The 14,684-nt window shown below is 40.2% G+C and overlaps 1 protein-coding gene across 2 annotated transcripts; it reads left to right on the forward strand.

The window, feature by feature from the left end:
• The first annotated feature begins 6,467 nt into the window (after nt 1–6,467).
• FST (follistatin) lies at nt 6,468–13,232 on the forward strand. Of its 2 annotated transcripts, XM_034774622.1 has the most exons (7): nt 6,468–6,582; nt 6,910–7,030; nt 8,777–8,968; nt 9,385–9,603; nt 9,960–10,184; nt 11,213–11,443; nt 12,153–13,232. In XM_034774622.1, exons 2-7 carry the CDS (start codon nt 6,949–6,951, stop codon nt 12,233–12,235), a joined length of 1,032 nt encoding a protein of 343 aa, XP_034630513.1. In that variant the 5' UTR covers nt 6,468–6,582; nt 6,910–6,948; the 3' UTR covers nt 12,236–13,232. The 2 variants fall into 2 exon arrangements, with proteins under 2 accessions (XP_034630513.1, XP_034630514.1); XM_034774623.1 differs by lacking the exon at nt 6,468–6,582 and having other exon boundaries at nt 6,655–7,030; nt 11,911–13,232.
• Nucleotides 13,233–14,684: the final 1,452 nt, after the last annotated feature.

A 14,684-nucleotide genomic window follows, 5' to 3' on the forward strand; every position in this document is an offset into this window, starting at 1 on the left:
CATCCCAGCCAGGGCTTTGTCTCCAGCCTAGCTCCAGCTGCAATTGGCTGCCAACTGACAAGTCTTTTGAAGTATGCCACACAAAATGTTCCAGACCTTAAAAGTACAATACTCCCATGCAGCTCTCACAATTCTTAAAGCTCAATACATCAGGCTTGCTTGTTTGTAATTTTAAAATGATAAATTTGGGATTGTAGCCCCAGCTGTGGCCAAGCTCTGCTTGGCAGAGTTAAGAAAAGAATAACAGAACCCCAATCCTAGAGCAGGGTGGGGACCATTTTGGACCCAACATAACTTAGCCTAAGTGCAGCTCTAAATTACACACTCTTGCATCTGAAGAAGTGAGGTTCTTACCCACGAAAGCTTATGCTCCCAGTACTTCTGTTAGTCTCAAAGGTGCCACAGGACCCTCTGTTGCTTTTTACAGATTCAGACTAACACAGCTACCCCTCTGATACTAGTTGGAATAGTCTCCTAGGGACTGCTCCACTTACCAGTGATTGCTCTTGCCATGCTCTTGCCATGTCTCATATGTGTCTGGTGGTCAGTGGGTGGCATAGAGCTGGCTATGTTGGCTTTATGCCATCCAGGGATTCTCCTACGCAAGTGGAATCCCCAGTTGCCTCTTTATGGCAGCTTTCCAGCTGCTTTGCACTACCTGAGCAGCACTAAGGAGCCAAACAAGTTGTGAGGATCTGGGCTTCACTGTTTTGGGAGGCAGTTTTGGTCAGAAATGCCTATCAGGGAATGTAGGTGTCATCATTTACGTTTTCCATTTCTTGTTTAGTTTTACAGATTCAGATTCATCATAAGTAACATTTTCATGTTGAGATTCAGTTGCAGTATTGCCAGGGCCACTTATATAATCATCATAGCAGTTCTCTTTCCGTGAAATTTCCTGGCCAATATCCATTTCAGTTCCTTTTTATTTTCTGAACCTTTATAGATGAGAAACAGCAGAGCAATACCGTCTTCTTCATTTCCCTTCACCCGCTATGTTGTCTTAACACTTTTCTCACAATGTTTTTTGTTTATTTATTTGTTTCCACTTCTCATTTTCTCTGTAATTTTGAACCTTTGGTCTAGGTGTAACAACCACTGAAACTTTTGTAGCTGATTTCTTAATCTGTGGTGTTCTTCAGCTAGCTCTTTTCTTAAATCTGATTTCTTTGTAACTGAAATTCAAGAAATAACTCTGCAGAGTTTTCCATGGGCTTGTTTGCCATATTGACTGATATGAGAAAAGAAAGTTTGTAATACACGGTCATAGGGTTCAAACCTAATTTTCCTCTGATGGCCTGCAGGGTTGCAGAATCTACAATGCTGCATAGGGACACAAGGTTCTGTTATTATTCTCTGAGTTACCAGTAAACCCCAGGAAGGGGGGTGAGTTTGACCTTATACACCATGTGTAGATTTTATTTGACTAGAATGGGAATGCCACCTGCTCACATGCCCTTTTAACTGTCTGCACAAAACATTCTGCTAACCACACACACAGTCACCACAGTTGTTAAAGTTCTACACACCACCAGAGACTTCCTATATTTAAGGTCACAGCAGTCTTCATAGCCATACCACCTCCTTATTCTTCCCTTGACTCCTGATGAGTCACATACACAACAGGAGCCATCTGGGCTAATAAAGGCTCTGTGTTGTCATCCAGATATGCTGAGCCTATGTAGTAGAGTTTACTGCTAACATTACTTACTGCCCACCTAAGAAAAGATGTGTTGTGCATACTGAATTCCTTTCTTCCTCTGAAGTGTTCCAAACCAACTGGATGCACTTTCCAAGTAGGGTAGTTCCGATGGCCTTGGTCAAGGATGGCAAATAGTTGCCAAATAGTTCTTGATTATGAATCTTGTACACTTGATTGGCAACTTTTTCCAAACCAGCCAAGCTATGATGGTTTTTTGTTTCTTCTCTTCCCTCCTCTCCCCCACTCTCTGTTTTTCTTAGAAAACAAAAACTAAACAAACAACAAAAATAACCACCAAACACAAAACATAACTTAGAAATTAAACATAAGTAACTTTTTAAATGAGCATTGTGGTTGCACAATTAAACACTAAGACGTGAGGAAATGCCAAAGTTAAAACTGAACCTGCAACTTTCACTGTGCTCTCTTGTATGTACATATTATAGTACAGTCTTTACTTATGTGATCATATACTATTCAAATAATACACTATACTGTACATTTTTGTACAACCCTAATTATACATATATGGCAATTTGTAGAATTGTGTGTACTAACTATTCTGCATACTTCAGACAGAGTCCATGAAAGTAATTTCTGTAGAATGTTCACAATAAACAGTACTTTTAAAACATATTACAGGTGAAATTTAACAATACACTCCACAATAAATACAATACAGTGGTAATGTAGGGGTTGAGAATCAAGTTACAACATTAATTCTTGTAATGACTACACCACAATCATTGTACCCTCATTAATATATCTTATGTAAATACATTTCTATTTGTTAATATAATCATCATATGTTTAATAGCTTAACATCCACATACTTTTTTTCTCTCAGCTTTCGGAAAAACAAGTTTTCAATGTATTTGACCTTGTATAGGTAGGAATATAATTATAAATTGTCTATCAGTAGCATACAAGTATAAATTCTGTACACAAATTCTCTCTCATTAAAGAAACAAGTGAATTCTACCTCAAAGTACATCCACTACTTGGAGAAAGTAATAATTGAACTTAGTTAAGACAGTGTGAGACTAAGCATTATTAAGAGTCTATTTTAACCTGAAAAGGCCTGGCCAAACAAGAAATTATAAAAATGCATCCTTTCAATATAACTCTTTTTGTGTATTTCTCTGAGAAGTAGCTTATGAAATTCTATAGCAAATGAAGACTGTGCAGAAGTGAATCTCTCTACAGTGAGAAAAATAAATTCCTATCAAGTGTATAGTATAATGGTGCTTAGAAAATTATTCACATACATATTTTTGAGAGAAGAGAACTTATTACAGAAAAGGGTAAATTTTCAGAAAGGCACCCTCCCTTTTGCAAAAGCAATTTTCAAAGAAGCCAGCCAGGGGTGGAAAGCTGACTGGCTTTGTCTCCTGTCAGGAAGAGAAGGCATCCAGCTGAGCACAGCTACCTACTGATTTTGTGGCAGACCAAAGTCAACTAGTCTAGAAATCTCCATCTGGAAAATGGAGTGTACTTGAGTCCTCTTCCTCCCCTCCCTTGAATTCAGGGTGGAGATGTGGCAGAAAATGCCCCCACATGTGTCCACTCTCAAATCCAGACCCCTCCCAAAGACTACTTTTTCTGAGTGAAGCCCCAGACTCTCCTCCACACCCCGAAAAAACTGTCACCCAAAACATCTGCTTCTGCTAGGAGAAAGGGCCTAGAGGTGGGCCCTTTCTCACTAGAAGATGAAGACTGCTACTTTGTGAGGAGAGTGTGCCTTGGGAGAAAGCAAGAGAAAATCCCAAGATATTAATAAAATGAACACTGACTGGCCACAACAATAAATGACAAAAATAGGTTGTTCAATAGTACATGTTACACAAAGTGAATCTCAAGAACTATTTTGTCCCTCAGGCAGTATCTTACTGCTACTGCCCTCAGAGCCAGGCCAGTCAATATTTACATAATATTTGTGATATATAGATAGATTTTGTTACAGCCACACATGTCCTACATATATCAGAGATGGGCCCACGTTGCAAGAGTGTATTTGAATCTAGAGCAAATCTGAATTTTACTAAAGTTTGATATGTTTGTATCTAGCATTTTAACTTAATTATATTTTAGTTTTATTTGGAGACTGAGGCCAGCTGCAAAGTTTAGATCCAAATCCAAAAACATATATTAAAATTAATAAACTTCTTGGAAGAAGATAGTTTTTAAAACTGACAGTGTGAGAAAAGCAGTCTTTTTGCATCCTGACTGACAATTCAGTTATAAAGTGGCCCTATTGTGCCTTTTCTGTAATTTATATCTATTTGTTGGCACAGCAAAAAAGGGGGGAAAGTGGTGAATAGAGGCAAACAGATACATGAAAAAAGCCTTTTGATTAAACAATGCATCCACAACATTTAGCTGTATACAGACCCAATTTTTAACATTTAAAAAAGACAATACAATAAAAGAAACAGCAGCTGTTTCTATGTGATGTCAGAAAACAGGTGGGATACAAGTCTCCATACCAGCGCAATCATATTGATCTCCTGATGATGCACATATGAGGCACATATGCAACCATTATTGACCCATCATGAGACTCATTTCCAGGAACATGGCCAGATAATGCCCCAATATAATAACAAACACCATCTAAAATCAGTATAAACATTTTATCTGACAGATCAATAAAAATCCAAGGTGAAGCTGAAAAAAACCAGCATGTGTCTGTATCACAAAACAAATAGTGAGCTCCCTATTCACAAGGGCAACAGAGGCAGCAGCAATTTGTGTTTCCCACACTGCCCTGCCAATGACCCCAACCCTGACCTGGAGGGGCCACCCTCACTCTGGTGAGAAGCAATTCAGTCTTGGGTCTGCCCCTGGTGCCAAACTGCTTAATTATGTGTGCCGAGGTGGTTTTATGATGTGGACTACTGTGTCCACTGGAACTAAGCTGAGACCCCCCAAAATTCATTTCATGGATCCGAGGCGCACTAGTGAAAGGTTAGCAGTACTCATCTCACCGCTACAGACATAGATCTGAGAGAGATACTCCGTGTGTCTTTCTGAATGGTAGAAATGGGGAATAGATGGCCCCCCGTGAAACGTTCCAGACCTATGAAAGTTTCACATCTCCTGAAAGTTTTGTATTATTTCCTAACAATACAGGGATGGCATAAGGTTAAAATTGTACCTGGATTTTACGCTACTGTTTAATAACTCTGATTCCGGGGTGGGGGGCATGTCTGAAGTTATCCCCATATTTTTGTTCCCTGTGCCTTGCTGAGGGGAGCTGAAAGAACCCACGCTTTTCAAAGTATGTTACAACACAAGAATCAAAGCCATCTCCCTTCAGTAGGAAATCTAACTTTTGAAATCAGCAGTTTATCGGGGGCTCCTGACTAAGGGGTGTTTGCTATTAATTGTTAATGTCGTCTGCCATTAGAGGGCACTAAACAACCCTGCATTAATGCTGGTTCAGAGAGAGAGAGAAAGAGGGAGAGTGGCACCGATTTGGGGAAAGATTAAAAAGGGATATGGAGTCCCAGAAAGCTTCTGAAGCGGTCAAAATGCCCCAGAGCTGCTCACGATGATGATCATGATAATAATAACACAAATTGTAGTGAGGTTAGTTAATTACCAGTCTGCTTCTTAATATGTGTGACTGCAGGTGGTGCAATGGGACATTGTGATTCATGCTCACTTTCAAAGCAGGACTAGGGCCCGGTCTGAGGCACCCAAACAACTGTCTTCTAATATTAGCACGGCTGTATTTCTGGATCTATTATAGTCTGTCCAGACAGATCCCATTGTAATGGGATCTTTTATTAAAAGATTAGCACTATCTCCTGCAGTTGGTGGAAAAAAATCTGTTATCACTGAGTTATTTGCAGTTGTGGGGAGGGGGGGAGTAAAGGGAAAGCCTGCAGAATAAAAGGGGGGGTGTTAAGGGGACTGGGAAAGGGGTGGGGAGGAATCGGTAGAATTTACGCATGAGTCTCAGTGATCTGGCAATGTCCAAGAATTTTTGTCTGCATACTTTGCTGTCTGTTGTGCTTTGGTGGCTCGGAGCAGCGAAAGAATCGAAATTAAAAAGGCAGCTTTTGAATAAACAATACCATTTTCCGTTAAGTAATCATTTTGTATAAAAGGAAATATCGCCTACTCAGTTTCATTCAGCAGTGCCAAAAAATGTTATAAATGAAAGACCGCCAACTTTCTAAGGGGAAGAATAATGCCAGACTGTGCTTAATAAACTAGTGCTCTAGAAGTTCATTATCGATGTTGCAACCTTTTTGATTCTGAAAAGAGACCGCCTACGTCGCCCCCATTCCGGTCTATACTCCAGGCGCTGCCAGTGAAAAGCTTGTCACTTGGGTAAAACCCTAGGTATTAAACTTTTGTTTGTTTTTGACCAGTCCCAGAGAGGGAGATGTGTGTGCGCCAGACACTTAACTACTGTTTGGGGTGTTAGGGGTAGATTTATTATTAATCACAACCATAGAGTGGGAATGTCACCGACTCACACACACACCAACAAAAATCATATCTCCCGAGAGACTTCATCACCTTTTGCTGCGCCCAGAACGTCTAACAAGAAGCGAAAACATTTCCGCACGCTGATCAGGTTGTGGTTTTGTTTTCAAGTTCCTTTGGCATGATGTGGGGGGCCAGGGGAAAGGATCACGCCTCTCCTTCCCCAGGCAAGTGACATGGCTCTTGCTTTAGTCCTATAAATTGTGTTTAAGCCCCTAGTTCCTCTGTGTGCACGCGTGCGCGCCTCCTGCTATTAATGACACGAGTGGATAGTTCTTTTCTCTCTCTCTAAGCTCTAGTTACCATTCTGTTCTTGCACTCCTTCCTGTTACTACGCAAAGAACTCCGGCGATTCCCTTTTGCAGATTTGATCTGAGACTGTGAGTGTATGTGTGTGTGTGTGTGTGTGTGAGAGAGAGAGAGAGAGAGAGAGTGTATATGCACCTAAAACAGATAATTGGAAAGGGTTTCCAGAAGGTGGAAAATGTCACCTGATTCACAGTGAACTTTTTAAATCTCCCCACCCCCGAACACACACACACATTAGGAGACCGCCCACCGCAGACAGCTAAGACCCCCTTATAGATTTAAAGAGAGACTGCATTGAGAGGCTGACGTTCATTCAATAGAGCGATCATAAGCAGACTGACTAGTGCTCTCTGTCTCTCTGTCTTTCTCTCTCTCTCTCATTCTCTCTGCTCCACTAGATATTGTTTCTGTCTCTTTCACTCACTGGTATACTGAGGATGTTAAATCAGAGAATCCACCCGGGCGTGCTTTTATTCCTGATGCTTCTGTGCCACTTCATGGAAGATCACACAGGACAGGGTAAGATGAGTTTGTTTATTTGTAGATGTTTTATTTTCTATCTTTTTTTCAATGTTTAGCTTTCTCCTGTTGAACGCCTCTCTACAAGGGACTAGCTGTAGGAATAGGACCGCAAGTTAACTATGGGAATGGGACCGCTTTGCAAAAATGTACGGAGCTGACATTTAGAGCTATTTTTGATCGGCCCCTCAAACTGCTATGCATAGTATAGAGAAGCGGTGATGATGACGATGATTGTTATTTATTATTATTATTATGCAGCATGAATGAACAACAGCCCCACACAGGAACTTGCTTAGCCCCGCTGTCTAAATAGGTGCTCAAAGTTTTTGTTGCAATGTAGCTTATATTTTCCTCTCGACTGCCTGGCTGCAAGGATGGTGGGGATGGTGAGTTCCACGATCACAAATGACATTTTCAGAACTAATATTAGTCATTTTCCGGCTATCCTTTCAATATTTGGACCCCCTCCTCCCCCCGCGCACATACTCATTTGTGAGTGAATTTCGTTGGGCTGTGAATTCTGCTGCAATTGGAGAATGTGTTTAAATACATGTCCCAGGCGAACAAAACAAACAGAAAATGTAATAGCTGTCTTTTCCACGAGTGATTACTGGGGGGTTGTTTTTTCTTGATGCCGCTCCGACAACAACCTGGATGAGTTAGATTGATGGTTTTCACTGAATATTTTTTCGCTGAGCTGGATGTATAGGTTAACGTTGTGAAGGCAACTGTAAGCCGCTCAAAACTGACTTCTAGCGTTCTTTTTGATCCATGAAAACTGATTTTCAAAAGGGTGTTGTTTATTCAATTATTGCTTTGGGGGGGAGCTACCCTCCCCCTCCACCGTCTTACATATCGATCTGAGGGGCCGATCCTGCACTTCTCACTCCGGGAAAATTCCCACTGGAGTAAGGAGACCGGATCGAGCCCCTGCTGGATTGGAATCAATTGCTATTGGGTTGCTGGAGAAGTCACGCTGGTTATTCACGAGAGGCTCATCCCAACCAAAACTCTCCAACTAAAAAAGGGGGAGTTGCTTGGACTAATGTTCTTGGCTTGAATCCATCAACAGCAGAGATACTAGTAAAACAAATCTCTATCCGATTTAAGTGCAGTGTACTTCCCTATGAAACTGTGTCGGAAGAGACGCTACCTATAACTTTTGGTTTATAAACTCTCTAGTGGCCTCCTATTTCTGTGCCCCGGCATTTTGTTTACTTTGGTCACCCTTCTTTGGATCGCAGCTAACTTGCTTCAGCAAAGACAAGACTTTTTTTTAAGGGAAGCAGCAAAATTTCGAGATTTCGAAAGACTTCGCTAACAGGCAAATGTTACCAATTCTTGCAGATTGTAAAATGGCCTGGACTGAAACTCTGGGCAGCTGTAAAACAATGTTGTACCGAGTTTTTGAAGAAGGGGGGGAAAAAGTATTTGCAAGCGGGTTTTTTCTTTTACTCCTGGTTTTTAATGCACATCCTTGTCAAACCTCTGTCACGTGCATGCAAGCCCCCGTGCCCATGGTCTACATATGAAATAAATACCTCCGAAAACTGCTTTGCCCTGTTCCGATCTGGTTATTTAAACTGAGCTGCCTACTGCTCCAGAGTAGCTGCAGGTTATGAAATGGGACAAATAAAAGTAAACAGTCTAGTAAAAGTCAATGCAAGCCGCACGTGTTGTGTCTGGGTCACTGGTAACTGACATTGATATGGCTGGGTCTCTCTCTCCCTCTCGCTCTTGCAGCTGGGAATTGTTGGCTCCGGCAGGCAAAGAACGGCCGCTGTCAGGTCCTGTATAAGACTGATCTGAGCAAGGAGGAGTGCTGCAAAACGGGCCGACTAACCACTTCATGGACTGAAGAAGACGTCAACGACAACACGCTTTTTAAGTGGATGATTTTTAACGGTGGGGCCCCAAACTGTATCCCATGCAAAGGTGTGTTTGAAAAGTGCTCAGAAACCGTATGCGCAGGGGATGGCGGTGTCCGGGATGGAGTCAGCAGGGGCAGCAGTGTTTCCTTATGCCACTCTCCAATTAGGATTTTAAAGCTCATCCCATAAAGTAAATGTCCCGACTTGGACACTGTATTAGTGAGAAGGGGAAGGGACCTAGTCTCTACGCAGTGAAATAGATCTGTGTGTGCAACCCCGCAGTTTGACCCTCCTTTTTGGTGGATCTCTCTCAGGACCCCACATTTTGTTTTTGGATGGGGTGGGGGGAGGGAACCGTGTTCGCTCCCTTTGTGCCTGGGGGGTTGCCGGTGTTTTTGTAAACACTATTAATTCGAAGTCTGATGAGCAGACGAGGTATTAAAATGTTGCCTCTTTCTTTCCACTCCCCTCCCCCTTTAGAAACGTGTGAGAACGTGGACTGTGGACCTGGGAAGAAATGTAAAATGAACAAGAAGAACAAACCTCGGTGTGTTTGTGCTCCGGATTGCTCTAATGTCACTTGGAAGGGTCCTGTGTGTGGCTTAGATGGGAAAACCTACAGGAACGAGTGTGCTCTCCTCAAAGCCAGATGTAAAGAGCAACCCGAACTTGAAGTCCAATATCAGGGCAAATGCAAAAGTAGGTTTACAAATCTAACAAAGTCTCCCGAATACCACAGGGTGTGTCTGAGTGTAGGGAGGAGGAGCTGACGTACTTTCCCACAATAACAAGATGATGTTTCAAATGCTGAGGGACAAACACTAAACCACGTTCCACCGACAAGAACATAGCTGAATTGAGAATCCCCCAGAGTCATGAAACACTGTGCTCACACCAGCTTCCCTGAGATGTGAAGGTTTTCCCCAGTGGCCTTTTTATGAGGAAAGCTGCTGAAGACTTTGATTGTGTCATTTGTTTGATTGTTTCACATATTCACTCCCTGTATGAGGCATTGGATCTCCTGCTAATTATTGTTGTTTCCGTCTTTATTTCAGAGACCTGCAGGGATGTTTTATGTCCAGGCAGTTCCACGTGTGTGGTTGATCAAACTAATAATGCCTACTGTGTGACATGTAATCGGATTTGCCCGGAGCCTACTTCCCCTGAACAGTATCTCTGTGGGAATGATGGAATAACGTATGCTAGTGCTTGCCACCTGAGAAAGGCTACCTGCCTACTAGGCAGATCCATTGGATTAGCCTACGAGGGAAAATGTATCAGTAGGTATCATTCTTTGGGGGTGCTTATAGGGGAAAGGGAATAGTTCTTCATAACTAATTGTTTCACAGGTTTGTAGAGGGGTTTCTGCATGCAGATTATTTCCTAGAACTGAATGTGTTGTCCAGTCCTGCAGTTTTTACTCAAGCAAAAGGGGAAATTTTGTTTGAGTGACACCTGAAAGATTTTGGGCCCCAAGAGGGAACAAAGGGTTCAATCCTTGATATCAATGGGAGTTTTGACACTGTTTTCAATGGGAGCTGGAGTCAGGCCCTAAAATGTATTATGATATGTCAACAGAGTAACACAATCTCAACATTCAGCTGAACTGGGTTGTTGGAAACATTTGTCTTCAAGAGGTCTTGGCAAATGTTATTTAATGTCAATCAGATACATCTGATAACTTTTCCCTCTTAAAAAGTTTTTTGTAACGATTGGGGAGTGCTGTTGTGGATTAAGATAAGAAAATAACCTCAAAACAACCTGGTATTTTATATGAATTGTTATTCTTAACAATGTTTGTCACCACAATATGTTTTTTTTATCATACATATTTCAGGTAACTTCATGTCTGAAAAATTATCTTTACAAGTTAATGATCTCAAATATAGTTCCATTGTGATAGCATGTGCTGAATTAACATTTTAATGACATAAACGACTATTTTATATGGTTTAGCTTGAAAAATAATCAATTTGGAAATGTTTAATTAATTGGCCAATTATAGACCTCCCATTTAAGACACTGGGGAGAGAGGATTCCCATTGATTTCAATCAGAGAAGGTCAGGACCTGGTGTCATTTACAATATGCAAATTTAATTCCGCCTTCCAGAGGCCAAATTCTGCTTGCTTTGCTCCTCCATACCTCCCTCCCCACACACACAGACCCACTGATTTCCAAAAGCATTATGTGCTTGAGTAAAGTCAGCAGGATTTTACCCATAAACTTTATATTCATTTTTCTATGAGTTCTTGATGTATGAGAAGAGAGATTCTGCTTTACTTATTTCTGGTATCTTGTATTTTTAGAAGCCAAATCCTGTGAAGATATCCAGTGCAGTGCTGGGAAGAAATGTTTGTGGGATTTCAAGGTTGGCAGAGGTCGGTGTGCCCTCTGTGATGAGCTGTGCCCTGAAAGCAAGTCAGATGAAGCAGTCTGTGCCAGCGATAACACTACTTACCCAAGCGAGTGTGCCATGAAAGAAGCAGCCTGCTCCATGGGTGTGCTTTTAGAAGTAAAGCACGCTGGATCTTGCAACTGTAAGTGAGATTTTAAACCTTGCAGACATTTAAGGCTTCTGAAGGCAATCCCTAGGTAATGAAGACTTATACCTTTAAAAATGAGAATTTCATGTAAAGATTTTCCCTTAGAAATATATATATAATATATATTATACACCTGTGTGTGATTGGTAAATTGCAACAGATAGTCAACAGTCTGTGGCTTGGACACTTTCAAGATACCTGTTTTTTGAGGAAAAGTCATGTTATCAGCAAGGGGTTGCCCTAAGAGCATCATACTAGCTATTTTTCCTAATTTGTTTGCTTTAGTGTGCTTCGCTGTTTGCTTTATTAACACTTGGATATAACCTAACTCCATCCAAAAAAAACAAGCTTACTGTTAGCACATGGGCTGCTGTCTTAGAGCAGTTGCCTCTACTAACTCTGAATGAAGGACACAAAGCAGTTAAACCTAGAACACAAGAGCGCTTTTTATCTGATTTCAGGAATCTGCCATAAAACCTGAGCCATTGATTCTTCAGAACTTTCTGCAGTTATGACTTCATAGCTTATGTATAAAAAACCATATTACATAACAGCAGATGCCAAAGAGCATCTCACTACAAGTCACGTAAAATGCAACGCTGTATTATGGCTGTTCAGAGGGCTTTGAAAACATGCACTGAGCTGCTTCTGCGCTGTTGTTGTCCTTATTTAAACAACAGCTCCCCTGTATTCCCCCATCTAGCCATTAATGAAGACCCCGAGGAAGAAGAGGAAGATGAAGACCCGGACTACAACTTTCCTATATCTTCCATTCTAGAGTGGTAAAATCTCCATCACTATTGGAACAGCCATTGGGCAAGAAATCAATGTCCATACTGTAAATAAGTGTATGCTTATTTATTTTGGGGAGAAAGAAAAGTATACATATAGTTGAGTCTTGTAGACATTTATTTATACTGTGTCATGTTTTATAATTTATACATAAAATGTCTGGTTGACTGTACACCTTTTTTGAAGAAATTTATTCGTTACGGGAAGAGCAGTGTTATTTATTGTGAGGTCTCTTGCTTGTAAAGTAAAGCTTTTTTTTTTTTTTTTGTAAACTATAAAAGTCCATTCCTTAGAGCTTATCCATATGACTCTCATCTCTTCTTTTCACTGATGTTAACTCCTCTCCACTTTCACAAACTTGCATGTCAGTTTCTGTTATGTTTATTTATTGGATTTTCTTCTTGCCCGTTCTGTACATAAATGATCCCTCGGGTTTTTGTTTACAAGGAATCTTGACTGACCAAAAGGCGCTGTAACTGATTTAAATATACTTTCTGGGTGCAGTGAGGCAATCTTTAAGGACATCTCTTCTACTTCACTTTTCTCTGCTTCTAATCACTTCATGTACTGACATGTTCTCAATGTGCTGAGCATTTATACTGTACTATAAGAATTCTGGACCCAAAGAAATCGAATTATGAAGGTTGTTAATAACTACATGGCTAACAATAATGAGAAGTTCTTACTCTTTTTTATTTTTTTGTAACATACATAAATGTTTTATCAGGTGGTTCCTTTAAGATGGTCCTGCAATACCACTTTTTAAAGTTATTTTAAACTGTCACTAAAAGGTATATCAAAGCTTTATCAGTTCAAGTTTCTTGCTTTTCATAATACTTTTTTTCTGATGCAATTTTATATTTTCAAACATGGTGAGTTAAATATAAATTCATTTAAATATATAGTTTTGTACTTTTCTACCATGTAAATGTGCAATGTATATAAAAGTTATAATGTGTATTTGTAAATAAATGATGAGTGAACACAATAGAAAAAATTGAATTTTCCCTGTGTGCAGTCCTCAGTTACTGGTTGTAAAGGGTTTGGGGAGATTTGTCCCTGTTATTCAGAGTGGTAGTGATGGCATTAGGGAAAAGGGAATCGTGAATGGCATTGGGATGAAGTGGAGTTGTTCAAGGATACAGCTCTAAACTGAAACTCAGTATTTATGACACTATAATTCCAGTCTAAATACATTTCCTTGATCAGTGTCACCAGAGCACTGACAGCAAATAATTGTAAATCCATATACGCTTCTGAATGAGAATAGATATAACCCTTTTTTCCTTTTCTCTATGGTAATGAGATAGGTTTGTCATTAATTGAACCTCTTTCATTTGCATCTTTCTGGGATGCTTTTAATATCTATTTACATTCCTGCTAAGTTTCAGATCCATGCCACATTACTAGGGCACTGTGTTGAAGCTCCATCACTAGTCAAGGTGACAAACACAAACACTCCAGGTGTTCCAGTTGACCAAGCAAAAGTTAAAGAGAAGAACCAGAACAATAATCAGAGAACATGAAAAAAAAATGCAACTGGCATAATATTTCTGGAAGGTGATTTGCTTTCAGAAGTAAAGTTCACTGGGGGATTTCTTTTAATGAGCTAATAATGTATCTTATGCTCCTGGTGGATGTCCATAAAATATCTATATTCAGAACACTGTAAACTTTATCCAGTGAACTGAGCAGGAAAAAACAACAATGGTAATTTCCACTAGTATTGCATGGACCATTTTTCAAGTAACTTCACTGGGCTATATTGTGCTCTCAACTAAGGCCCCATTCTAAGCACATACTTAAGTGCCTTGCTGAACAGGAATATATTTTAGCATGTGTTTATGCAATTTTCTGAATCGGGGACTGAGAGAATAATTTGGCTCAATGGTTTTAAGTCTTCACTGTCCAAATACAATCACAACTAAGAGCCAGTTCCTGCTCCATTACTCACCCCAATACTCCTCTGTATTCCATAATATTTTAGCTCTACAATTTCCCTCTGTTAGGATTAATTTAGAGAATAGTTTTCATTTGTTTGGGACATATCAATTATTCCTTTTGTAAATTAAGAAATAAAAATGATGGGTTTTTGGTATTAAGTAATATAGAATTTAAAAATAATAGCAGATATTTCCCCCCTCCACTTTATCCAGACAAGTAGTCCTTTCAGAAGAGGGATGCTGGGGCAGGGTGCTAGTAAGGTGAGCAGGTTTTTACTCCATCGAAGATAATATCACCTGCAATAGAAAAGCAGGAGGGAGGGAAATCTATCAGAAACAGTGTTTGACTAAGAAGAGAAAGGCAAAAGGCCTAATGGATGAAGAAGAAAGATATAAAGCAATATGCCATACATTTTTGCCTGACATGTGGACACCTTAGTTATACAATGATGTAATCACTACAAACTCTTACATCTGTAACCTCTCAAGAAAAAAAAAAG

The sequence above is a fragment of the Trachemys scripta genome, chromosome 6, assembly GCF_013100865.1.
Source record: "Trachemys scripta elegans isolate TJP31775 chromosome 6, CAS_Tse_1.0, whole genome shotgun sequence".
Taxonomy (NCBI): Eukaryota; Metazoa; Chordata; order Testudines; family Emydidae; genus Trachemys; species Trachemys scripta.